This window comes from Leptopilina boulardi, unplaced genomic scaffold, assembly GCF_019393585.1.
Source record: "Leptopilina boulardi isolate dan_hultmark-lab unplaced genomic scaffold, ZJU_Lbou_2.1 LbouV2_331, whole genome shotgun sequence".
In the NCBI taxonomy this organism is placed as follows: domain Eukaryota; kingdom Metazoa; phylum Arthropoda; class Insecta; order Hymenoptera; family Figitidae; genus Leptopilina; species Leptopilina boulardi.
The window spans coordinates 227,806-255,134 of record NW_026137898.1 but is presented as its reverse complement, the minus strand read 5'-3'; the positions used below and the strand labels follow the sequence as shown (position 1 = coordinate 255,134).

General features: G+C 29.8%; 1 protein-coding gene across 6 annotated transcripts in view; it reads left to right on the top strand.

Moving 5' to 3' along the window:
* Positions 1-26,395, top strand: part of LOC127285353 (trichohyalin-like) — a 157,722-nt gene extending 131,327 nt beyond the window's left edge. For 5 of the 6 annotated variants that reach the window (XM_051311325.1, XM_051311329.1, XM_051311327.1 and 2 more), the window contains 2 exons: positions 24,066-24,225; positions 26,018-26,395. In XM_051311325.1, the coding sequence (XP_051167282.1) occupies positions 24,066-24,225; positions 26,018-26,074 (217 nt within the window). In that variant the 3' untranslated portion in view covers positions 26,075-26,395. Of the gene's footprint in view, positions 1-24,065; positions 24,226-26,017 lie in introns of those variants that run through there. The other variant, XR_007843595.1, reaches the window with a different exon arrangement.
* Positions 26,396-27,329: the final 934 nt, after the last annotated feature.

Below are 27,329 nucleotides of genomic sequence, written 5' to 3'. Positions count from 1 at the left end.
TATTGTTAAATAATTATAAAAATTTAATGTTTTTATTAATTTCAATCTATTACAGTTTACTCGACAGTTTATTATCAACATTTGTCGATAAAATCAATTGAGACGCAATTTTTAGCAGCACTCTTTTTTTCTTTTCTTTAAATTTCTACTGTATTTTTTTTAAAGAAAGCAAAACTCTTATTTGTTAAACAAACTACCATTAGGTAGTTGACTAGAAAGTAGTTAAAATAACTACTTTTTTAGTTAATCGAATCATGTTGATGTAGTTAATGTAACTATTTTTAAGAAGTTAAAAAGTAATAGTTGATTTTACGTAAATATGTAGTTAAAGTACAACTACAGGTCGGTAGTAAAATTGACTTTCTTAAGGTAATAAAAACAAGTGGAATTGTAGTCAACTCAAAATTTGAAGAGTAGTAAATCCAACTACTATTCACCAGTTATATGAAAAGTAGTAAAAGGAATTATTTTCTTTAAGTAATATAACTGCTTTTTGAGTAGTAAATTTTTTATTAATTTCTATGATTTTATAAGCTTCAATAAAATTCTTGTTGTAGAATTAACAAGTCGTCTGTAATTAAAACTACTACTTTAAGTAGTAGATTTTTACTATTTTAATTAATTCGATAAACTTGAACATTTTTGATGCAGAATTTAAAATCGTTTCCAGTTAAAACTACTACTTTAAGTAGTAGATTTTACTACTCAAAGTGGTACAATAGGCTTTAAGAACATTTTTGTTGTAGAATTAACAAATCCTTTGTGATTAAAACTACTACTTATGATATAATTAAAAGATGAAAAATTTAGAAGTCAAAACTTAAAAAAGATAGTTATAGCAACTAAAAAAAGTAGTAAAAATGACTACTTTATATAGTTAAATTACCAATTGGACAAGCAGAAAGTCGCATACTGTCGTAGCGAGCGTGCTTGGTTAGTCGGTTAAAGTATTGGATTGCGAGCGTTAGGGTCAAAGGTTCAATTCCCGTCGGTTAGAAATTTTCTCTGTTAGGTACAAAATCGTTGGGGCATAAAATAAGCCTCAGTATAGGAGAGAGGATGAAAAAGTTAATTCTACTGATAATAAACTGTAACGATCGAAATCGTTTTCTTTCTTTTGGGATAAATATGCCGTTCCTGGTGGTTTTTCTCATCTGATAATACATCGCGCCAGGCGCTAGCCTGATAGCTACCGCGACCAGTGGTCGTTGAACGAATGAAAAATTCGGGTGTCATCGGACCCCACACGAAGGGTCTCAAAGGTTGCGATTATGATCGCGGTCGATTTCAAAAATCAGAGAGAAGCGAGACTTCTAGCGAGAAGCAAAACTTCTAAGAGATATATGAGTCTCATTATTAACGCGAATTCAATTTATGCGCTGCGACGCACTCTTTTCTTTCTTTCAATGTATAACACATTTTACTATCATTAAATTATTCAGTTTTCTTAATTGTTTGCTCTTTATTAATTTGTGTGCCTTTTAACGATGGATCAATAATAAAGGAATCATAATTCACCAGCGAAACAGCGATCTGCGAATTGGTAAGTTCGATCAATCCTTGTTCTTCTTACCTAGTAACTTGTCTCAATAATATTCTTATTCGCAACCGCTCAATGGATTTCGCCGCTGGTCGAATCTTTCTTTAAATCACATGGATTTCAGGAGTTTTCTTCAAATACATTGTGTCGACTGTCGTGAGCTGAACCCTTATTCTTTAAATTATTATTTAAAATCAAAGTCTCGCGAAGTTCGCCACATTTTTGGCGCCCGAACAGGGACAGACTTTTTTAGACTCGAAATTATTCTGTTCTCCTAGCCGAAATTGTGTTGCCACATTTTTGTGCGTGAACGGAAGCGGATTTTTTTTATTTGAAACTGCCTGTCCTTTTTTTAGCTGAAATTGTGCTTCGCCACATTTTTAGCAAATTTTTAACTTTTTTGTGTTAAAATAATCGCGCTTTCTTCTTGGGAAATTTCCATCGCGAAGCCTCAAAATGGCGTATCGCACAGGTCCTTTCCTTTAGAGTGACGCTTTTCTTTCTATTCCCGACGCAATAAAATGGCGACTCATCCTAAGTAAAATTTTCTCAGAATGTAACAAAATTTTATTTTCACCGCGTCTAAATAAACACAAAATTTTTGAACAAGAATTCCAGAAATCCATTACGCGATATTATTATAAATTATATTATATTGCAAACATGTGCTCGCTTCTCTCTCACTGTACCGACTAACAAAACGCGTCATTATTATTATTATTATTTTCAAAAAGAATTAATTATCAATTTTATCTTTTCTACGTTCTGTGTAATAATTGAAAAAATTTAGAAAATAAATTTTATTTTATTTTAAGCACCATGAGGGATACTAACGCTTAATATTTCAAAATTTTCCATTAGAAATATTCTTTAAAAATATATTCAAATTAAATTTATTTCTGACATAATCACTCGTCGAAAGCATTATCTCTTGTTCGATCGCTCGACGTTAACATACCGAGTCTTTTGAAAAAAAACGTAAACACAAACTTTGCTTGATCTCAGTTAGACCACCTTTAGAAATACTCAAATTAAAACATTTTATATCGAAATAAATTGACTGAAAATTAATTAAAAATTTTATTTTGTAAACAAAATGAAACAAGCACTTTGCCAAGTGATGAAAAAATTTAATGAACAAAATTGTTTATTAACTGACTTAAGAAATTCATTAGAATTAAAAATTGAAAATTTACAAGAAATAAATAGCTGCAATCGCGAAATGATTCAAGATTTGAAGGAAAATTTTAAGCGCCAAACTTCCATCTTGAAAGCGGAATTTATGCAATTTAAAATGCAAAAATTTCATGGGGAACCATCGAGTAGCTCAATTATCAGCGATAGCCAAAGCTATACCGACAAACTCGTAACCCTCCCTCCCACCCTTTTTTCAAATTCGGAAATGGCAACCCCCTCCAGCAGTACACCAAGTGTACAGACTGCTGCAAACGCGCAAAACTCGTTTACACAGTCAAACTCACTGGTTAAAACTAGCTATACAACGGTGAAAAATTTAGAATCAAGAAATTACAAATTGAAACCATAAAATGAAAAATAATAAAATAAAAATGAAATTAATAAATTTAATACAGCGCCAATACGCTTCATTACATAAAAAAATTATAACTTTAGAATCACAGAACAATGACGCGAAATTACTTGAATCTACATCTTGCGCAGATTCAGACAATGTTTTTGAGTCTTTTGCTCCTAGTTCGCATTGTCGATCTAGTCCAGATCTGTCTTGCTCTCTCAGTGCCACTTCATCGCAGAAGGGGGGAGAGAGACATCAATCGCCAAAGCGTATAAGTCGCGACAGCGATAGACACCATCCGGATCACCGTCATAAGCGACGAACGCCAAGCAATAAGCGATATAATCGTCCGCGGTGCTCGAGTAACAAAGACGGCCGGTATAGAAATAATAATTTAAAAAAAATATAAAATTAATGATTCTCAAAAAGATAATAATTTTGAGCGGAAACTTTTATTAATATATTAAATAAAACGAAATTACACAATTGCGAAAAATATTATAAATCATTAAAATATTATTATTCTCCGCCATACTATGCACAACAATATAATTTACCACATGTACCCTACTGTTTGTACATAAATGTGCCTAATGCACACGGCAATCATGACAACGCTCCATTATCGAAAAATGAGCGCAAAGTCAGAAAATAAAAATTATTATCTTATTTAACAAGGTCAAAAAGTACCTCTCGAATTTATAATCAAGAAATAACGTACAACTTAGGTAAATAATCTAATTGTCACTAGTATTTCAAAATTAAAATTATCGCGTTACTTTTTCTCGCATAATTATTAATGTTAATTGAATTTTTTAAAGAATAAAATTTCAATAACTAAATAATAATTATTAATTGCCACTTTCTCAGAAATTGTCAATTAGTTTTCTCTAGCTAGAACAACGTGTTTGAAAGCGAAAAGCTTTATTGTTCACTAGTGTTCTTATAACAGCTGAGAAACAAGCTGTCAAAATTGTACATCTTACACTGAGGCAACGTGCTCAGAAGCGCATGCTTACTCGATGCCACTAGTGCCTCATCAAACAGTGCAAGTTCTCTTACAGTAAGTCAGCATTTCAATACTAATTCAACGTGTTCGCTAAAGTCCGTTCACTAGTGTTTTAGTATAATAAAGCAAAGTTATGCATTTTTTTTGCGAGGAAGCAACGTGCCTTTATTATAAATTATAATAAATACACTAGTGTTTCCTGAAATTGCGAGAATCTTACCTAATATTTTTGAAATAATATTAAAAAAATAAATAAATGATTAATAATAAATTAAGAGTTTTTATAAAAGGCAAAATAAAAGTTAAAAAAAACATATATATATCATTCTTATAATGGGATTCAACGCGCCTCCCAGCCAACTCATCTACGCTAAATACAGCTAGAGTTGCTGAGAATAATGCTAGTGACTCTCAAAATTTTGATTACCAATAATCATCGATTATACAATCAATCGCACAGCCTTCATTGAAGCGAAATGATAGTAGGCTTGGAATTACACTGAAATCACTATAATGCCTCTCTGAAAACATAAGCGCGAAAGATTTAACTTTTCAAAAAGTTATTCTAGTCATGTAATTGAAATCTCAAGGCATTCCTTAGTAAAAGTAATTACGCGAAATGCAAGTAACTTTACCGAGTACTTTGCTAGTGATTTTTCAGTTGACGATGAGTACATCTCGCACTCATTGAGTAACCGCAGTAAAGTAAATGATCGTCTCAAAAAAAAAATTTTTTTATTGATATTAAATTTAAATCATAACAAATGAAAATATCTTATTTAAATCGAATAACTGTTTAACATGAAAATAGTAATTAATACTCATTAAAAAAAAAAATTTTTAATTTAAAATATGTTAGTTAAAAAGCGCCGCAAAATAATTAATAAATGTGCTATTCCACATGGCAATCGTTTCGCCCAGGACTGAAGGTGTCTCTCTCAAATTGCTTTAACGTCTTATATAGCGCTTGGCTAGTAGAGATTTCACGCAGTAACTCCAGAAGCGAAAACGTACATTGCTTTTTCTCGGAATCCGAGACATAGCATTTAGACTTTAGCAGGGAACTCCCCTCCGTCGCCTAATCGCGTACAGTAGGACCGACTATACCTTCGCGTGCGTCATTGCCTATAGCAAAGCCAACTATACTTGCTTATCAGCAACAGCTGGCAAGTCTATGCGCAAGTGCTAAAAGGGCCCGCATTGCCCTTAATGTCAAAATCGGAGTACAATTATTGCGCGACTTGTTTAAATAAACAAAAATAAATAAAATAAAAATAATAAGTGATTTAAAAATTACAAATGATTATTTAACAGTTTGAAAAAAAATATATATCTATTTTGACATTTATTAACAAAGGAAAGTTTTGATTTAATTTAATCGCGATCAATACTAAATTAATTTAATTAAAGCTGATATAAAGCAAAGATACTTATTTTATTCAAAATCGCAAAAACAAAATAATTATTTGACAAAAAGATAATGCTCATTATTGAAGCAAAACGATCGCGAGCACTATTAGTGATGACAATGCTAAACTGGTATTTAACTGTCATTTTAACAATATTTAAATTTCAACCAGCGCGCATTCATTCAATCATCTCTCATTGTGCTTACTAAAAAAAAAAATTTTAAGTTTATACAAAAAAAAAATTTACGAAAAACATGAAAATTAAATTAAACCTGCGTTATTAATCTTTCTTATTAAAAATAAAAATTGATTCCCACGATATCGTCAAATACATGTAAATTAGCGAAAATCAAGAGGAACAACACGAGAAGCAGCTTCTTCGCCACCAGCACCAGCGCTCATATTATTGTCTTTCCAATTTATGTGACCTTCGCTTCTAGCTGTCGCGCTGATGGCATCCTTCTCTGTCTTGGAAAATCAGCTGTATAAAGGAACTCATAGCGTATACAACTTCCATTCGACATTTGACAATTTTGAAAACTTCATAAGTAATGTCATTTCGTCTCATTTGAAGCAAACCATTGTGCTCCCAAATCCATTACTGATTTTGACAAAATTCATCTTGAGATACTATCAAAAACGTTTATAAACTTCGCTTTTCCAAAAGATATTATGTGCAATATTCGACCTCTGAAGACAAATGATGGTTTTTATACAACATTTGCCAACACGCTTAGTATGGACCAACTTTCAAGAGTCAAGGTCTTTCTTCATGGCTACAGAAGTGCAACACTGATGCAAACCCTCTATGCATTACTAGCGATCCTGAAGGAAGTCAGTCGTCAACGCACATTTTTCGTGAACTTCGCTCTAAAGGTTTTGACTAACAAAATTCACAGTCTACCTTCAAGACGAATTTATTTTTTAAATGCAAACAATATTAAAAATAATATTTTTAAAAAACGCGTTTGGCCATCTCTCCCGGAATGTACGGGGGAGATGGCCATAGGCGTACGGGTGAGATGCCCAATACTTTAAAATCAATCTTTAGCTTTCGCTTTATCAAAATTTTTAATTTAAAGGGATTAAAGTCTTCTTTTCTTCTTCTGACCACATATCGAACATTTATCATTAAATTCAGTGCAATTTTAATAAGCGCTGTCTGTCTGTCTCACCAACACAACAAGGCTACAAAGTATTTTTTGAGATATCAGAGTGGTTTCCAATCTATTTTTATGTCTTGAACACGATTCCGGGTTCCGTAATTGCATATGGATATGGGTATTAAAATGTACGTTTTAAACTTTAATTTAACCATATGAGCGGATGGGAAGAAGAACTCGCCGCACAGTGGTTCAGAATTGGAATTTACTGTTCACGAGGGGCTACAGCCTTCAATTTTTGATGGATTTGGATATTTTTTTTTTAAATCTTCAGCGATAAATTTCCCAGGCCCATTGGGCCGGATTTTTGAATTTCATTTTGCAAAATTTTTTATTTAAACAAATATATTGAAAAATGACCCTACGTTAACAATATTTCTTGTATATTTTTGAAAAAAATGTTTAAATAAACTACTTAAGTATCTTTTCAGTTGCACATATGGCCAAGGATAAAAAATGCACTATAAAAGAATTTTTTTCAATTGTTATTAACAAATGTTATAAACAAATTGCGGACATTTTTAAAAATTGATCAAATTTGCTTGAAACTTGTTACTCGGGGGTTTTCGATGTCGCTGATCACGAATCCGGTGTTACTTTTTCAAAATTCAAAATGTCGGATCCAATATGGCGGACGACTTTTTAAAAAATTGATCCAATTTGTCTGAAACTGGTCACCTGGGGGTTTTCGAGGTCGCTTATCACGAATCCGGTGTTATTTTTTCAAATTTCAAAATGGCGGATTCAATATGGCGGACGATTTTTTAAAAATTTGATCCAATTTGTCTGAAACTGATCACCTGAGGGTTTTCGAGGTCGCTGATCACGAATTTGACATCACTTTTTTAAAATTTACAAATGCTATTAACAATTGTTATAAATAAATACATATAAATAACCAAAAATATAAAAAAGTGCTTTTTTTGTGCTCCAATAATTAAAATAATAGTTTAAACAGTGGTTATAATAGAAAATATAAATGTCAGTAACCATTATTATTATTATTATTAATTAAATTACTTAAATTATTTAAAACTTTTAAATTATTAATTAATAAATAATTCATACTTTAATTAGCAACGTTTTTTCTGTTTTTTTTTGTTCTTAGAAAAATTTGTTTTTTTTTGTTTTTTATTACTTGCTTGTGTAGCAACAATATTCATAATAATAAATGCAATAATGTTGTGATTTGTAAGCTCTTCTTTTATTGGTTCAAATTATACCAAAAAAAACAAATTTTTTTAAGAACAAAAAAACAGAAAAAACGTTGCTAATTAAAGTATGAATTATTTATTAATTAATAATTTAATAGTTATATATAATTTAAATAATTTAATTAATAATAATAATAATGGTTACTGACATTTATATTTTCTATTATAACCACTGTTTAAACTATTATTTTAATTATTGGAGCAAAAAGAAGCACTTTTTTATATTATTGGTTATTTATATGTATTTATTTATAACAATTGTTAATAGCATTTGTAAATTTTAAAAAAGTGATGTCAAATTCGTGATCAGCGACCTCGAAAACCCCCAGGTGATCAGTTTCAGACAAATTGGATCAAATTTTTAAAAAATCGTCCACCATATTGAATCCGCCATTTTGAAATTTGAAAAAATAACACCGGATTCGTGATCAGCGACCTCGAAAACCCCCAGGTGACCAGTTTCAGACAAATTGGAGCAATTTTTTAAAAAGTCGTCCGCCATATTGGATCCGACATTTTGAATTTTGAAAAAGTAACACCGGATTCGTGATCAGCGACATCGAAAATCCCCGAGTAACAAGTTTCAAGCAAATTTGATCAATTTTTAAAAAAGTCCGCAATTTGTTTATAACATTTGTTAATAACAATTGAAAAAAATTCTTTTATAGTGCATTTTTTATCCTTGGCCATATGTGCAACTGAAAACATACTTAAGTAGTTTATTTAAACATTTTTTTCAAAAATATACAAGAAATATTGTTAACGTAGGGTCATTTTTCAATATATTTGTTTAAATAAAAAATTTTGCAAAATGAAATTCAAAAATCCGGCCTAATGGCGACCTGGGCAATTTATCGCTGAAGATTTAAAAAAAAATATCCAAATCCATCAAAAATTGAAGGCTGTAGTCCCTCGTGAACAGTAAATTCCAATTCTGAACCACTGTGCGCGGAGGCGCTCGCCTGACGCTCTATTGCCGAGTATCTATTGTCCAAATACTAAAAAAATTAAATTTTAAATTTTGAGTTTTGAAAAGTGCTACCTTATAGGAAATAGAAAGGCGCATCTTTTTTTCTTTTGAAGTTTTTTTGAAAAATAATTAGTTTAAATAATAATTGCAAAAAACTGACAAATTTTTATTTTCATTTTTCATTCAATTTTAAAACATATATCGTCCTAACTTTGACAAATGTTGATAAAATTAATTGGGATTTGATATACAAACGCGTTTGAGTTCACAAAAGACGATAGTATATTAATAAACTTAAAAATTATCAATTGTTTAATAATATTTAATAGTTTTTAATTATGTGTAAAAAATCACGTTTTCTTACCTTTGCCGACAAAAAGTCTGTGGGGAAGTTTCAAATTCAAAGAACTTCCAGAGAGACATTTGTTTATAAATGTATAAGGAAATTTTTTGGAAAATTTCAAATTGATTTGTTGAATAGTTTAGAAAATATTGAAGTCTTAACAAATTACGCGTGGCGCGCTAGCGAGTAGTGGCGTAAATTGTATGCGTTTTCTGCTGTGCCCAACATATCTTATGATTACATTTTTTTCTACTGCAAAGAATTTGTTTTACATTTATATATATCTATTAAATTTATAAATTTTTACTAAAAAAATTTCCAATAAAAAAGCATTGATATTAACTAAATGAATTTTATTTATTTTTAACTTTACTAATTAATTTATTATTCAAAAATTTTTGTGTACATAAAATTTGCAAATATTTTTACTAATAATATGTACAAAAAATATTTTATAAATTTTATTTCAACAATTATTTAACTACTATTATTCTAATCTCTTATTTACAAATTGTTATTGATAGTTCGTAATTGTTTCGTTGTTTTTTTTGTTTTTGATTGTTTGCGAACGTCTTAATTATTATTTAAAGTGACTTGTCACTGTAGTCTAGAAAAATCTTTCTACGAGAAAGTTTCTTGTCTTGAGCAAAAATTTTGCTAAAATGGATATAGTATAGTCTGCCTTGTAAATATTTTTTAGTGCACTCTTGGGACTTTAGTGACAGTTGAACTCTTTTACGTTCTTTTTTTCTTAAGTTTTATTTAGTCTTTTTTAATTTTGAATCGGTGTGATTTTTTTCCTGATTCTAACCTAACTTTTAGCCGGTTAAACATGGCAAATAAAGAAAAAATTTTGACTCCTAAAATATGTCTAGTGTGTAAACAATCGGTCATTGACGCAGTTTTTTGTACCGCTTGTGATTCCCCTTATCACCCTGGATGTGCTAATCGCACAAGTTTATTATCTAATGGTGCATATTCTAAGTGTTGTCGTCCTCGTACACCTACTTTCTTGTCTCAAACTGACTCGAGCAGCTCTGTTCAACCTATTGCAAGTACTTCCCCACAAGTTATGTCGAATGAAAGTGTGGAATCAATCATCAACAAAGCGATTAAAGGCTTGCAGCAGGGTTTAGAGAAAATCTTTTCTTCGATGACTTCAAATATAAAGGATTTATCGACAAAAGTTGACATTGTGTCCTCAAAAGTTGACGAGGCCGTTTTAACCGTCACTGACCATTCAAAGCGGATTGCTGTGTTGGAAGGTACTATTGAAAATTTGAACGTCGCCTCTCTTTCCCCTAATTGCATGTCTGAGATTCAGGATCGTCTTTCTCGTTCGTGCAATCTCATTCTATTTGGTTTTCCTGAAATTGTTAAAAATAATTCGAATGATGAGAGTCAAGAAAAAATTCTTGAATCAATTTCTCAACTTTTTTCAAATTTTTGCACACCTGGTTTTCTTAATAATTCAAAAGCATTAAGAATTGGTAAATTTACGCAGACGCAGAAGCACCCGAGATCAGTGAAAATTATTTTCGACTCAAAGGAAAAAGCGAAGGCAGTTCACTCGTCATTCTTGACAGCAAAAAGAGACGAGATTCATCGTCCACTTATAATGAACATGCGTCTCTCTTGGGATATGACGAGCATGCAGTTGGAGGAAATGACAGAGATGAGGAAGGAATTGGAGAGCCGTCATCAAGCTGGAGATACGGGTGCTCGAATCATGTTTCGGTGCGGTGTTCCGACAGTGGTGTCAACCTTTCAACGACAGAAGCAGTCCAGTGTGCGTGCCTCACAGACGTTTTAAATCAAATTGTTCGTGCTGACTTGTCATCTGCTTCTGGTGTTCTCGCGAGTGTTATCCCCTCCCGTTCAGCACATGATACTACCACAGCTGATTCTCATTCTATTACCGTTTACTATCAAAACGTAAGAGGTTTGAGAAGTAAACTTGTGGATCTTCGCTTATCTTTAACGTCGGTTCTCTTTAAAATTTTCATTTTCACAGAAACTTGGCTCAACTCCTCATTTAGTTCTAATGAACTCGGTTTTTTAAATTTTGATATTTTTCGCATGGATAGAAAATACCACTCTAGTAATCATTTGCGCGGTGGTGGGGTGTTAATCGCTTGTGACTCATTGTTGTGTGCATCATTTCTAGTGACAGATGAACGATCAGTGGAGCATATTTTCGTTAAATTTTTTTATTTGACTGTACTATATATTGTTGGAACATTTTACATTCCTCCAAATTCAGATTATAAAGTATATTTATCTGTTTGTAACATTATTGAAAAAATCTCAATCACACATCCAAATGCTAAATTAGTTATCACTGGTGATTTCAACTTGCCCTTTATCTCATGGCGTTTACCTTCTGAAAGCGGACCTTCTTGTAAATCTAAGCTACGTACTTCTCAATCTTATAATCAAATTGCAAATCGATTGTCAGAAACATTTGATTTTTTAAACATTGTTCAAATTAATACATTTGTAAATATCTCTGGTAGTATTCTAGATCTTATATTTTGTAACTTTTCTGAATTTAATTTAAAAATCGCAACTGAAACTATTCTACCTATTGCTGATTATCATCCACCTCTCAACTTTACTATATTTTCTGCTACTTCGGTTACTTCAAATAACATTATCAGTGAATCTTGTCTTATATACGACTTTGCTCGTGCTAACTTAGTTGGTTTGGATGCTTATTTGCTCAGTATTAATTGGAAGGAAGTTTTGATTACACCGAGTATTGATGATGCTGTTGACATTTTTTATGATATTGTTTATAACGCTTTTACTACTTTTGTACCAATAAAAAATTTTAAGGCATCAAATTATCCTCCTTGGTTTACTAATGAGCTTAAGCATTTAGTTTCTCTAAAGAAAGCAGCTCATATTAATTACAAGAGTTCTAATTTAGCATCGAACTATTTAATTTTTTCTCGTCTAAGAACAGAATGCAAGCCTAAGTCAAAACTTTTTTATAATGATTACATCACTCGAGTTGACAATTCTGTAATGTCTAAACCTAAATACTTCTGGAATTATGTGAATAATTTGCGCAAGGATTCCAGAATTCCTGGTGAAGTCTTTTGTGGATCTGCTATAGCTAACAACAGTACTGATATTGCCAATTGTTTTAAATCCTACTTTAATTCCGTTTATACTATCCCGCCAGTCAATAATTTCGTTGGCAATTTTAATTTAAATTTTTACGACAATAATTTGATAACTTCCTCTCACATTACTAGAGAAACAATTGCATTAAAGCTTAAATCACTTCATGTTAATAAGGGTGCTGGACCTGATGATATTTCGCCCTTTCTCTTGAAGTCTTGCTGTTCCTCTTTCGTCGAACCTCTTTATATTTTGTTCAAGTGGTCTGTCTCGTGTGGAATTTTTTCACTTATATGGAAAAGAAGAATCGTAGTTCCGGTACACAAAGATGGAAATAAAAAGGATGTCATAAACTATCGTCCAATTGTTATTCTAAGTACTATTTCTAAAGTTTTTTAAAGTATCATGTATGACACTCTTTATAATCAACTAAATGGTTCGATAATTGAGGAGCAGCATGGTTTTGTGAGGGGTAGATCCATTCTTACCAACTTAGGTACTTTTTCAAATTTTATTTTACATAAACTTGATTCTGGAATCCAAGTAGACGCAATTTATACGGATTTTTCTAAGGCTTTTGATAAGGTTGACCACCGCATTCTTTTAGCGAAGCTCAGAGCTCTGGGTTTCTCCGTTGATTTGATTTCGTGGATTAAAAGTTACCTAGCTGATAGAACTTTATCAGTTCGAGTTGATCACGCTATTTCTGATGTCTTTTTACCTACCTCAGGTGTTCCCCAGGGTTCGCATCTGGGACCTCCATTTTTTTTATTATTTATTAATAATATAAAGGATGTAATTCGTTTTTCTTCTATTATTTTATACGCTGATGACTTAAAAATATTCAAAGCCATTACCTGCAAGCAGGATTGCTTGGATCTGCAATCTCAATAATCTCTATGGTTGGTCAATAGATAATAATTTGTTATTTAATATTAATAAATGCAAGGTGATTTCGTTTTCCAGATCCAGGCACACCCCTGATCGCAGTTATTTTATGAATGGTATTAAACTTTTAAGAGTATCCCTGATGCGTGACCTTGGTGTATTACTCAACAGCTCTTTTACATTTGTTGATCATATTTCCTACACAATTAATAAAGCCACCAGAGTTTTGGGCTATGTTATTAGAAATGCCGCACATTTCAAGAACTTAGCAGCTTTAAAAACTTTGTACTTTTCATTGGTCAGGCCAATAATAGAATTTGCATCTACTTTGTGGTGGCCTTATCAAGAGGGCCTTATGATCGACATTGAGCGTGTACAGAATAGATTTCTTCGTTTTGCGGCGAGACGAACTGGTTTGCCTCACAATTACTTTAGTCATGATTATTCCAATCTCAGATCATCACTCAATATTCCTTCGCTATCTTAAAGATTTTTGTTTTCTGACCTTCTTTTTTTATTCAAAATTATTAACGGTAAAATTAACTGCCCACATCTTTATTTGATTTTTATGTACCTCAAAGATCTCCTAGAGCCCTTCCTTTATTTAGACTACCGTTTACAAGAACTGATTATTTAAAGAATTCTATTATCTACAGAATGTGTAAAGAGGCTAACCAGTTTGACAGCGATATAGATTTTTTTGGTATTTCACAAAGTTCATTTGTACGGGAATTACACAATTTGCTTTTCAATTCAAATAGTAATGGCGCAGCCAATTAGTAAATAAGTCTAACATTTTTGTATATACAGTACTTTGTACGACAGGGCTTTATTCCGGTATTGCCCGTGTAAATAAATAAATAAATAAATTTTATTTTTAATCAACAATGGAAATAATTATAAAGTAATTAAAAACAAAATAATTAAAAATATATTAATAATTAATTACAAAATAAAATATAAAAAATTATTTTATTATTATTATCATTATTATTACTATTATTAAAATGATTGCACAAATAATTATCAATTTAGTTAATACCTATAAAAGTTTTATTAGAAATTTTTTTATGAAAAAATTATAATTTTATTTCAAAATATTTATAAATAAATAAATATTTATAAGAAAGTACAGAAAACTATTTAATATTGTAGGGACTAGAATATATTTCTTCGTCAGGAAAGCTAGTTCCAGTAAAACAATTCAAATATGTGCAATCATGTTGCATAAAAAATTGTCATCTCAATATTCAAGAGTCAGAGCAAGCAGAATCACATGCAAAATTTTACAGTTGTGGAAATTACAACGCACAAAATTTGATTCTTTGTGGACTCATGAGAAGATTAAACTATTCTGCAACGAATAAATTTATTCGATGGGAATATTCGTTTCATTCCCTATTTGAAAAAAGAATAGTTTGCCAACAATTTTTGTGCAACTTATTCCAAATAAAAAAGGGAAGGTTTGCAACAATTCAGAAGAAAATGTCTAATCACGAGAGCTGTGATGATCAGCGAGGAAAGCACGGAAATCATCCGATTTGTCTGACATAAGTTGTTATAGAATTAATAGATTTACATTCTGATTCTATTCCACATTCGGAATCGCATTATAGGCGGTAGAAAACGTCTTTAAAATACTATGAGGACCCCAAGTTAAATTTGAAAAAAATGTATTACTCCTTTTTAGATTATTATGCAGCAATCACGGGAGATGAAAATCCGCCTATTGACGAAAACACGTATTTCCAATATTTTAAGTACAACGTTAACTTTTCTTTTTCGAAACGACGAACAGACGTTTGTAATACATGTTTCGAACTTGAGCAAGGTGGTTTGCAGATGAGTGATAAAATGACTGATCATAAAAAAAGAGTTAATGATTACAAAGAGGTAAAAGAAAATATTTTAAAAAAGAAAAACGCTTTATGTCTTGAGTTTGACTTTGCTCAAAATTTACCGTTACCTAAAATCCCAGCGAATGAGCAATATTATAAAAGATTACTCTCTTTGAATGTTTTTAATGTTCATGTTTTCAGTGACCACAAGCGTAGTTACATGTACTTCTTTGTAGAAGGAAGTATAAAAAAAGGTTGCAATACTGTTTGCAATTTAATTTGGGACGCGATTAAAAAAGAATTTGCAATTGATTATTACGCCAAAATTTATTTATTTTCGGATAATTGTGCAGGACAGAATAAAAGTTATTTACTTTTATCTTTTTTATCATTACTCTTTGCAAAATTACAAATCGAAGTCGAACATATTTATCCCGTTCGTGGACACTCGTATTGTTCGTGTGATCGAAACTTTGGGATGTACGGACAAAAGAAAAAAAAACTGAAGTCATCGAGACCGTCGAAGATTATATAGATCTCATACAAACCGCGCGCAATCCTCCGTTTATAACTGTACGCGAATCGGAGTATGAAGTAAAAAATTTCGAACCATTATTAGAAAATGAAACAAAAGCTTTAGCAGAAATTAAAATTAGCAAAGTAGTTCGAATTGTCTATTTCCCAAACAGTCAAGTAAACGTATACGCTGATTATAAAACAGAAGCCAGAAATTACACTGTCAATCATTAGCTAACATTCGATGATTCATTAAGTAATTCGAACTTGGCACCTGTCGTAGGAATCAACGAAAGTAAAAAAAAGATGTATTAGCATTAACGCGCTATTTAACTTGCAAGGGAAAGAATTTTTTTACAGATATTTTTTCAAAAATACCTACCACAAAAAATGTTCGGAAAATGTAAAAAATTTATTTTCCACGTTCTATTTTTTAAAAATATTAAATATTTTTAAAAATTTGTGTTTTAGTATCTTAAAATATTTTTGTTAAAAATGTATTGTCTTTTAACAATTTCAAATATTACCTTCAAAGATTAGTGTTAAAAAAAACTGTTTCAATGTTAAATGTTGAATATTACCTTAAAAATTGTTGTTAAATATTTTAATTATTGAGTGTTTACTATTTTATTAAACATGAGGCAAAATATTATGTTATGAGTAAAAAATTATTATTAAAAATTTAATTTGTTTTAACAATGTCAGTAATACATTCAAATATTATTGTTTAAAATTTATTCTGTTTTAACAATGTGGTATATTACCTTCAATGGTTATTGTTAATAAACTTTGTAAATGTTAAATGTTATGTTAAAAATTATTGTTGAATAATGTAAACATTTTATGTTAAGTAATTTATTAAAAATGTGACATGAGAAAAATATGGTATGTGACTGTGAAAGATAAATTATTTATTTTAAAAATGTTCAAATAATATATTTAAAAACATTCTTTACTACTATAATAATTAAATATGTTATTAGAATGTGGAAAGGAAATATTCTGTAGTGTGCAAAGAAAAGTGGAAAAAATAAACTTAATGTACACCTAGTATTTTATGAATTTTTTTATTTACTATTAAAAATTTGATTATTATAAATATAAATAAATGTAAAACAAATTCTTTGCAGCAGTAAATAAATGTAATCATAAGATATGTTGGGCACAGCAGAATACGCATACAATCTACGCCATTACTCGATAGCGCGCCACGCGTAATTTGTTAAGACTTCAATATTTTCTAAACTATTCAACAAATCAATTTGAAATTTTCCAAAAAACTTCCTTATACATTTATAAACAAATGTCTCTCTGGAAGTTCTTTGAATTTGAAACTTCCCCACAGACTTTTTGTCGGCAAAGGTAAGAAAACGTGATTTTTTACACATAATTAAAAACTATTAAATATTATTAAACAATTGATAATTTTTAAGATTATTAATAATATACTATTGTCTTCTGTAAACTCAAACGCGTTTGTATATCAAATCCCAATTAATTTTATCAACATTTGTCAAAGTTAGGACAATATATGTTTTAAAATTGAATGAAAAATGAAAATAAAAATTTGTCAGTTTTTTGCAATTATTATTTAAACTAATTATTTTTCAAAAAAACTTCAAAAGAAAAAAAGATGCGCCTTTCTATTTCCTATAAGGTAGCACTTTTCAAAACTCAAAATTTCAAAATTTAATTTTTTTGGCATTTGGACAATAGATACTCGGCAATACAGCGTCAGCCGAGCGCCTCGGCGAGTTCTTCTTCCCATCCGCTCCTTTATGCTGACTCTACATTGGCTGCGTAAACGTGTACGTGAACGTGAACGTGCTGACGTCACCCATTTGAATAACATTGTGACGTCAGCACGTTCACGTTCACGTACACGTTTGCGCAGCCAATGTAGAGTCAGCAATATAGAAGTCTCTAGCACGTCAGGTTAAGGAGAAAAAAATACTGTAAACACTCAAAAATACAGGTTTTGGAGACTTTACCCCCGCTTTACTTAAAATTTTGACGTGATACGCAATTTTGGCAACCGGGATGGTGTTCAGCACACAAAAATACATTGGAAACCACTCCGATATATATATATATATATATATATATATATATATATATTAAAGTCTTATTTTGTACACTTGTGTTATGATTGTTTATAAACTTTTTAAAGATTTAATTACACAATAGTGATTATTTTATTTGACCCTATTTTAATTTGAAAATCTTTGTTGGAGTGTCTTGTTGCAATATATATCATGAAAAATGTAATTTGCTACAAAATTAATGTTTATTTATCGAACACACGAATCTCAAGGGTGTCAACAACTTAAACAGTATGGCCATCTCACCTCGAAAAAACATGGCCATCTCTCCTAATGTCAGGAGACAAATTGACACAACTAAAATTTAAATAAATAAATAAATTTTTTGAATTTTATTCTTTAAAATAACATAACACCAGTGAGAAACATAAACTCATCACTTTTTTTCAGAACTAGTCAAAATAACAAATCAGTTTTTTACTTACTTTTTCAATATTTTTCGTGAAGTTTTTCTTTTAATTGTGTTATGCCATAAAACAAAGCGAATTTACATTTAAACAATTAAAATAAATATCAGAATTTTTTAAAAATAATTAGATTTTAATGTAATATGGCTTATGTTCTTCAGAAAATGATTCTCTACAACTTCACAATTGAAATTTTTAATTAAAAAAATCGTTTCAAAAATATGGCTATTTGCCTAAAAAAATTCAAATTTTTTTCTAATCAAATAGCCATATTTTTCAAACGGCTTGCTTGTTTAAAAATCCTTACTGTGAAATTGTAGATAATAATCATTTTTGGTAAAAATATACCATATTTCATTGAAATCAAATTATTATTAAAAAATTCTGTAGAAGCGATATGACAGAAAATTTTTATCGTAAGCAAATTATATAAACAAATAAATTTTATAGGTTTAAAATTTCTTTATTGATAACACAGGTCAACAAAATTTGATTCAATTTACATTCCAGGAATCAAACAACAATTTTCTGAAGGTTTTCGACGTGCTGAATTAGAATCCGACGTCAGAATTGATCATGCACGTCAGGTTTTTGAGATATTCTAACCTTATTGTGTGTAAAAAACTCGTTTTTTAAATGAATTAGAGGTCATGCAACATCAAGAGATAATTTTTTTTCCAAAAGGTCAATATTGCATTTGAAAATGCTATTCTTCCTCTTTAAAACTCATTTTGAAAATTTAAAAAATCTTCATTTGTCTCTGAGGAATCGTTCATTTAATTTTTTAAGTATGGTGAGTTCTTCGATATTTAAAAAAAATCGTCCGCCATTTTAGATCCGACATTCTGAATTTTGAAAATCTGTCATCGAATTCGTGTTCAACAACCCCAAAAACCCTTGAGTATCAAATTACAAGCAAATACAGTCAATTTAAAAAAATTTTCCGTCATATTCGATCCGACATTTTGAAAATCTGACATCTAATTCGTGTTCAGTTATACCGAAAATCTGCAAAACTATTTGAAATTGAGATGTTTGTAGTTATATTCTCTTCTATTATCGAAGTTTTATCTGTTCCTATTCAGTTTTGGAATATCGAAGAATTCGCCATACTTAGAAAATTAAGTGAACGGTTACTCAAAGAAAAATGAAGATTTTTTAATTTTTCAAAATGAGTTTTACATAGAAAGAATAGCATTTTCAATTTCAATATTGACCTTTTGAAAAAAAATTATCTCTTGATGTTGCATGACCTCAAATTCAGTTAAAAACGGTTTTTTTGCACATTAAAGGAGGAAACTCGTGTAAAAAAATTTTTTTTTCTTGCTTTAAAAATTAGTTCAATATCTGTAGAATATGATCCTAAATTACTAATCTATAATTAGATGTATGAATGTCTATAGTAAACATAAGTTTAGCACTTCAGATGCAACCAAATTTCGGTTTTTTGTCAATATAATTTTATTAGTTGTCATTAACAAGCACCATAAGCAAGTGATAGTAAATTTTGGTTTTTGTGCAATAGTTATTTTCGAATACATAACGTCTTCAAGGCAATAGTTAAAACACTACTTTTGTGCATCGAAAAATTTATACGCGTTTTTCTAGAAACGTGTTTTTTCGCGCGCCGTGCAATGTAACTCAACCAATTTTTCACCGATTTTAATCAAACTTACCGCAAATCTTCTTTATCTCACTGGCTATTGCGTGACGAGCTACTTTTTTTAAATTTTTTGAACAATTATTTTTGAACATTGTTTATAAAAAAGTGTTTTTTTTCAAAATGGTCCCAAGTTTTCAAAAAAAAAATTTTTAGTTTTCTCTTCGTCATGCAAAGCGTATTTGCTTATTTAAACGGTAAAATTTTTGATTTTTAATTTTAGTTGAGATTTTTGACCTGTAGGCTGCACGGCGCAAAATCAAAGATGCAAATTTCAACGCCACAGTGGGCCAGGAACGCATATTTTTGGCCAAAATTCATAATTCTCAAAATAACAAAAATTTACAACTATTAGCTATGTCATTTACTGTTTTTGGGGTCGCTGATTACGAATCTGAAGTCAGATTTGAAATATCGATAATATCGAATCATGATGGGTTTCGGTTTCACTTTAGTTGAAGCTTGTGAGTACTATGTAAACAAATTTGTTATTAGTATACCGGAACAAGAAATATTTACAATATATACAGCTTAAACTATTTGCAATAGGTGGAAAATAAATATTTACAACACATCTAAAATGTCTTACACATCTTGTGAAACAAATAATTTGTTAAACGCAACACGGCGCGAAGAAAAAACAAGAAAAGTTTATAATATGTAACGTAAGATAATAAATATCTTTTTACAATAGGTGAAAAATAAATAATTACAACACGTCTAAAAGGTCTCACACAACTTGCGAAACAAATATTTTTTTAAGAACAAAACGACGCGAAGATAAAAACAAGAAAAGTTTGTAATATGTAAAGTGAGAACTACATAAAATATTAAAGAATATAATTGTTCAACATTTTTTTCTTTTTTCGACGCGATTTAATATTTAAACTGGATATCTTAATATCTGATGTGCCCATTAATCTATATAATACATCAGATAACGTAGCTTCTCGATCCATTTTTCTACTGTGATTGATTCTGTAATTTTTAAAATGTTTATTTCGAGCTTCACTTGTAGTTATTACATCCTTAGCGTGGATAAGAATTTTATGAACTGTAACGGACATTGGAAACCAGGAATAATTTTTCACATATATTTCAGCAGTTTCATAACACAAAATATAAAATTTGTCTGCATCAAGTGGATGCTGGAGAGACATAGCGATCAAAATTGTTTTAAGGTTTTTTAGAAGCTTTCAATTTAAACCGAGACATTCAGCTAGAAGTTCAGGATCTTCAAAAGCTCTACGAGCGGTATTGCCATCGTTACTAGTTCCCGAACCTTGTGATTTTTATGTCAACCCTGCATGATACATTAATACAAAATTCAAAAATTCTTATCCAGGCGTGTAGTGGACTTATTCCATGTATTAGTGAATTCGAATTTGGAAAAAAACGACCGCCTGTTTTTTAGTTAAATCGTTGAAAGTCTTAGGAGTTGCGTGGCAAATAGGATATGTCATCATGGATTTAGTTTCTGTTATAGCATTCAAAACTTTACCATCTATTAAGGTTGGGAACGAGGAAAAATGAATTTTAATTTGATGAGTTTCATCAAGTTTAACCGTCAAAATTTTAAGATGATTAATCTGTTCTTTTATGTACTTTATTTCACTTAAAATAAGAGGTACAGATTCCTTAGTAGTTTGAATTTTGATAGGGCGAAAGAATCTAGCTGACTGTGAAGTTCTATTGTTCCATAGAATATCATTATTAGTGCTCGTAGAGGAATCAAAGTTGTTGCAAACAAGTTGGCATCATCATAAGTTAAATTTGAATTAGATTCACTAGATTTAAAATTTTGCTTATATTGGGAATGACTGGAGCTGCCATCAAAACCCCAAGAGCACAGTAATACAGTTTCAATTACTGAACTCTCTGTGTTGTCCATGTACTGAAGAATAACTTCTCGCTGTTAATCTATTAATCTTTCTGATGTATGATTAAGAAGCGCTTGAAGCGTAACTTCCACTTTAGTTTTTTGGACTAAGACTGCTTCCTTAGGTGGTCTACACGTAGCCTTTGCCTCCCGAACATCATTGTAAGGTGGACAAATATCTGCTCCACAAGCTTTCACTTCTAACCGCATATTTGTATAAAAATTTTTTGTCAGTGAATTGTCTAATAAAAATGCTAAAGCTTCTTCAGGTGTCTTTTTTATAATTGAAACTGATTCTTTATTTAATAACTTTCTAATCTTCTTAGGCTGTTCAGAACTCCGATTGGTTAATATATCATTAATAGCGGTAAAAAAATCTTTATCTTTAGAAACTGTAGCTGCTTGCCGACAAGCAAGTAATATTCTTTCTGGATGGTTATCAACACTTTGAATAATATTTGCAATATCTCTTCTTTTTGATCGATCAGATTTTTCTCTAAAAGGTAAACGAGGCCTACCTGAATGTGCTGATAAAAAAGAAGCTCTTTCATTACTGTCAACAGTTATAATATCATCAACTATAAATTCAGAATCTAACCAGTTTTTATTTTTTATTTCAAATCTTTCTTTTATTCTGTGAACTTCTTGATATCTTTGGTTACGCCTACTTTTCAAAGCTGAAAGAGAAAATTTTAATTGTTGTAGATTTTTCAGGAGAATATTTTCGATTCTAATATTTAGTTTTAATAAAATGTAATCTAAAGCTTCAGAGACATTGTCATTTAAAACAATAATTTCAAGTATTTCTTGTTTTGTGAATTGGGCCATATTAACAGATTACTTTTCAAACTGTGCTTTTGTTTAAAAACTCAATTCTTTTTTCTTTGATGATTGAATGACAAACCTTATGCCAGTTAAAGCAGTAAAGTATAAAAGCGCGGACGGTCAAGTTAGCGCCGCGCCGCAAATTGGTCGAGTACGTCACAGCTAGTTAGTATTAATTTCGATACATTTTTCTGTAGCTTAATGGCTAGGATCTCAACAATGAATTAAAGAATAAAACAAATTCTTACATATGCCAGTCACGCGGTGCGGTGCCGGTGCAATGCAATGTAGCGCAACTTGGTCAAGTACGATGAAGCTAGTGCTAGCTTGTGTAACTTTAATTTACCAATGCAATAATGCAGAAGCACGACTAGTATAATAATATTTAAATAAAACAATGAAATTTATTAATGTCAATTTCGATTTCATGAGATTCTGAAAAATTTGTGTCAGCTATTTCTAATTTGTGAAATCTGCTTTCAAATTCGAAATCAACGATTCAAAAAAAAAACTGAATACCGAGTTTTATAAAAATCCATTACTTTTAGCGACCTCATAAATCCTTAGATATCAAGTTTCATGAAAATTTACTATTTTTAAAATTTATGTGTCCGACATTTTGGATTTTAATTTCTTATTTGTAATCAGCAATCAAAAAATTTAGAAATGCGGAATGCGAGAAGAATCACGAGGTTTAAGAAATTTTTTTTTAAAGTGTTACCCATATAGAATTACCTCGTGCAAGATAGAGCTCCATATTATGTACTTGAACAGTAAATTGTTATTTGTTGAACGAAATGCAAAAATGTGCAAATGGTACAGCAAGGTGTCAAAGTACATATTATAAAAAACAAAATTATGCATTGAAATAATCCATATCGAGTGTTATGCCGTGTTATAAGCAAACGGCAGAGCACACTAGGCTTAAAATAATTAAATTTCTGTTAAAAAATCCTTTAACAATATCGTGTGGTCTATTTCTAAAATACTTTATCGCCCTAAGTAGTATTTTTTACTTTGATTGTTGGGTTTAAAAAACTTTTTTAAATGTTTTGCAAAAATATTATCACGTTCTTTAACATTAATCATTAATTTAACAGTCAGATATTGAATTTTGAAATTTGATGTTTGATCACGTTCTATAAAAAACTAAATGATCAGAATGACATAATACTTTATTTTTACATACTTTGATGTCTCTAAATACCAAAAATGTGTTAAACTAACGTTTATAGAAAAGAAGGGTTTTGTCCAAAAATCGGCGATCCTGGCCCACTGTTGGCCTGTAACGCCGCCATTTTGTAATATTTTTTAATAAAAAATTTTTTTTTATAAAGCTAATATTGTGTACTTTAAAGTGTGCTTTACTTTAATTCAAAAAATTTTACCAGTTTTTTAAAAAAAATTCCTGAAAAAACGTGCATCTACACGAGTTTCCCCCCTTAAGGTTAGAATATCTCATAAACCTGACGTGAATGGTCAATTCTGAGGTCGGATTCGGATTCAGCACGTCGAAAACCTTCGGAAAAATATTGTCTGATTCTTGGAAAGTAAATCTTGTCTGCCTGTGTAATTGATATTTTTTCTTTTAACATTTAATAAATTTTTGTGCGTTTAAAAAAATATAATATTATTTTAGAGTGAATTTCAAGAAATTTGAGAAAACAGCTCTTCCAAATTTCGATCACCTGATGAATTCAAGTGTTTATAAGATGATTCATAAGATGGAAGAGGAACCGAAAAAAGGAATACCTGCAAGGCCGCCAAAAGTCAACGCTGCTGAAGATGTTTTAGAAAGAGTTAAGTTCTTGACATTTAACCCTCGGACACCTCTATTTTTAATCAAGAAGCATACTTATCAGGGAGTGGGTTTTTATTTTTTACAAGATCTAGTTGACAACTAATTGAAGTTTTCTGAACGGAGAAAATTGCCTAGATAACACAAAGACTTGTGTCAAATATTGTGCCCTTTTTGTAAATTAAATTGCAGGATAAAAAGAAGAAATGCTGAAAATAATTTTTGAAATAAAATAAACAAAAAAGATAAGTACAGTACAATTTCGGTAAGTGTCGGGTGGTCGGGACGACGACATTTGATAAGTGTCGGATTGCCCCTTGAGTAGTGGTGGGGTGGCAGACAGTGTCGTATCATGGTGTCTTCCAATGCTTATTAATAATTAAAATTCTTTATGTCCCAATTAATTATAAATATTGTAAAATTTGATTTAATTGCTTTATATAGGACAAGTAAAAGATATTAAGAAACATCTTTAACGTTTCGGAAGCGGTACCGATTCCCTCATCAGAATTTATTTCATCTAAAAGAGTAATGTTACAATTAGAACTATTTTAAGGTTATAAATTCAAAAAATGCAAAAAAAAAAGAAAATTACATATCTACCAATTAATTCTGAGGAATTAAATTTTCAGAATAGTTGTGAATCAAATAAAGGATCATTTCTGAAAAGAATATTGTTTATGTAGTAATTTAAGATTTTTTAATTCTTTTTATTATTAAAGTCAGAACATACCTGTTAGCATTATTAAGAAATTTTTATAATTTGAAAAAAGTTGTGTAAAAAATTAAAGTATTTAAAAATGAGAATTTAAAAAAATTATTAATATTATAATGGATTTTTTGATCCATTTTAGTTGAATCACAACCATTAACTGACAAAAACATAGAATCATATAACATGTGGAAAATAAGATAGGATAAGTATTATGTAAGCAACGCAACGTTTCATAAAGACGTTATGATATACGGAGTTTTACAAGAATTTGAAAGTCTTTTTTACGAAAAACAGATTCTCAGATATAAACAGATTAAAGAGTAATAATTATAATAATTTTAAAAGTCTATTATATGTAGAGTCAAAATTTGCTAAATCATTCATTATATTTAAACTTTTGCCTTTTTCTTTTTTTATATAAAACATTTCTGCTATTTTTCTTTTTGGTAAACTACTTTCTTGCTTGCTTCTTGTTTATTAATGTATAATATATAATTCTTCTCGGATATAAAAGATTAAATAATATTTTAATATATAGTTAGATTAAAATTCAATTTGTCTACTTCAAATTCATAATTAAAAACATTATTTTTATTTTATTAACGTACATATTTGAAAACGTTTTTATACGGCGCTGGTTTTTGATGCGCACGCAAAAGTAGGAGAAATGTACCCAACACTCGCCAAGATTATAGGCGTGGAAAATATCCAACACATATCGAGATCCAACACTTATCAAACCCGACACTTTCCGAAATTGTACTGTAAAATAAATTTTAAAAATGTTCTTTAAAAAAATTGTTTTACCATTTCTTCCTTATGATTTAATTATTTTAATTTTTTAAAAAATTAACAAAATAATTTTTAAAAAAACTTAAAAATTTTAATTTCTTAAAAATTTCTTCTCAAAATTTTTAATACTTTTCAGAGCAATTTTTTAGCAAATTGTTTTAGAAACTTTTTCATAAAATTTATTTAGCATAAAATTGTTTAATTAATTCGCCTGACATATTGAATCCATTATTCACTCCTAACACTCTTAATATTAATAATAATTGATTATTAAAATTTGTTGCAGGATTCACCTACACAAAATACGTTAGACGACGTGAGCTTCAGAAGTGTCAGTCACTGACGAAAAATACGTTTTCTTAACTAAAAAAACATGATATTAATTAATTTTTTAATAAAAAATTTAGTAACTGAGGAAATCCGATACAGTTCAAACTGGTGCACATCTTAAGAGAAATTCAACAAAAGCATACATTTTTTTAAGAAGTTCATTTAATATGTTAATTATGATAATTATTATTATTGTTTACCTCTATAAAACTACTGCAACTTGTAATTTTTCAATAATTTATGTACAAATTATAATTATTATCAATCAGAAATATGTAAAACATTAAATATCTAAACATTGTACTACCTGAGAAAAATAAATCAATTTAGACTATTTCCGTATGTGACTGTATTCCTAAAATATATCTAAATATTACAATATTTTTATAGATGAGAGGGTCCTGAGGTACAAACCATAAGATGTATTTTTTTGTGATAATGTTACGTCCGAAAACGCAACATTAATAAATATTTATAAAAATTATTAACAATTTTTGAGTCTAGATTTCCATCTAATAACTCAGAAATTTTTCAGTGTGAGTTGTATTTTATTTATTTTAAGGAATACATTTTTGGTTAAAAGGATCAGAGAATCTTGGTAACTGCTCAACAGTAATTAGATTCTCTTGGATAAATGGGTAAAATATTAAGGATACAATTTAAAATTTTTGAATAAATAGTCTAATGCTTAACAAAAGTCTATTCTTCGGAATTGGGAAATTTGTTAAAAAGATTTGTAGAAAAAGAATTAGACAGCAATGTAAAAATGACTTACTTTTTACTATAATGGCGATTATAGATGATGAAGATGGAAGATGGAAAAATGAGCCGAAATCCTGGAACTAGTAGAAATTTTGTTGAACTTTCCTTTTTGAGGTTGGAATTAATTTAAAGTCACTTAGAAATTTTTTTTAAATAAACACTTGAAAATTGAATTTAAAATAACAACTTAAAATTTTTGAAAACTAAAACACTTGAAATTTGAAATAAAACACATGAAAATTTGTAATAAAAACGTGAAATTGTAAAACACTTAAAATTTGTAAAAAACACTTAATAAAATTAAAAATTTTTTAGAGTATATATATATTAAAATAAAATTATTCTTTGTTAAAGAGAAATATTATAAGATTTTTAATTTTTTTAAAATGTGTAAAACTTAAAAGAAAAATTTGAATTTTTAGAATATCTCTTTTTCTACAGAAACATAAGTTTTTATGTGTAATATACCACCATCAATTTTTCTTAAGGGAGAAGGTTTAAGAGAA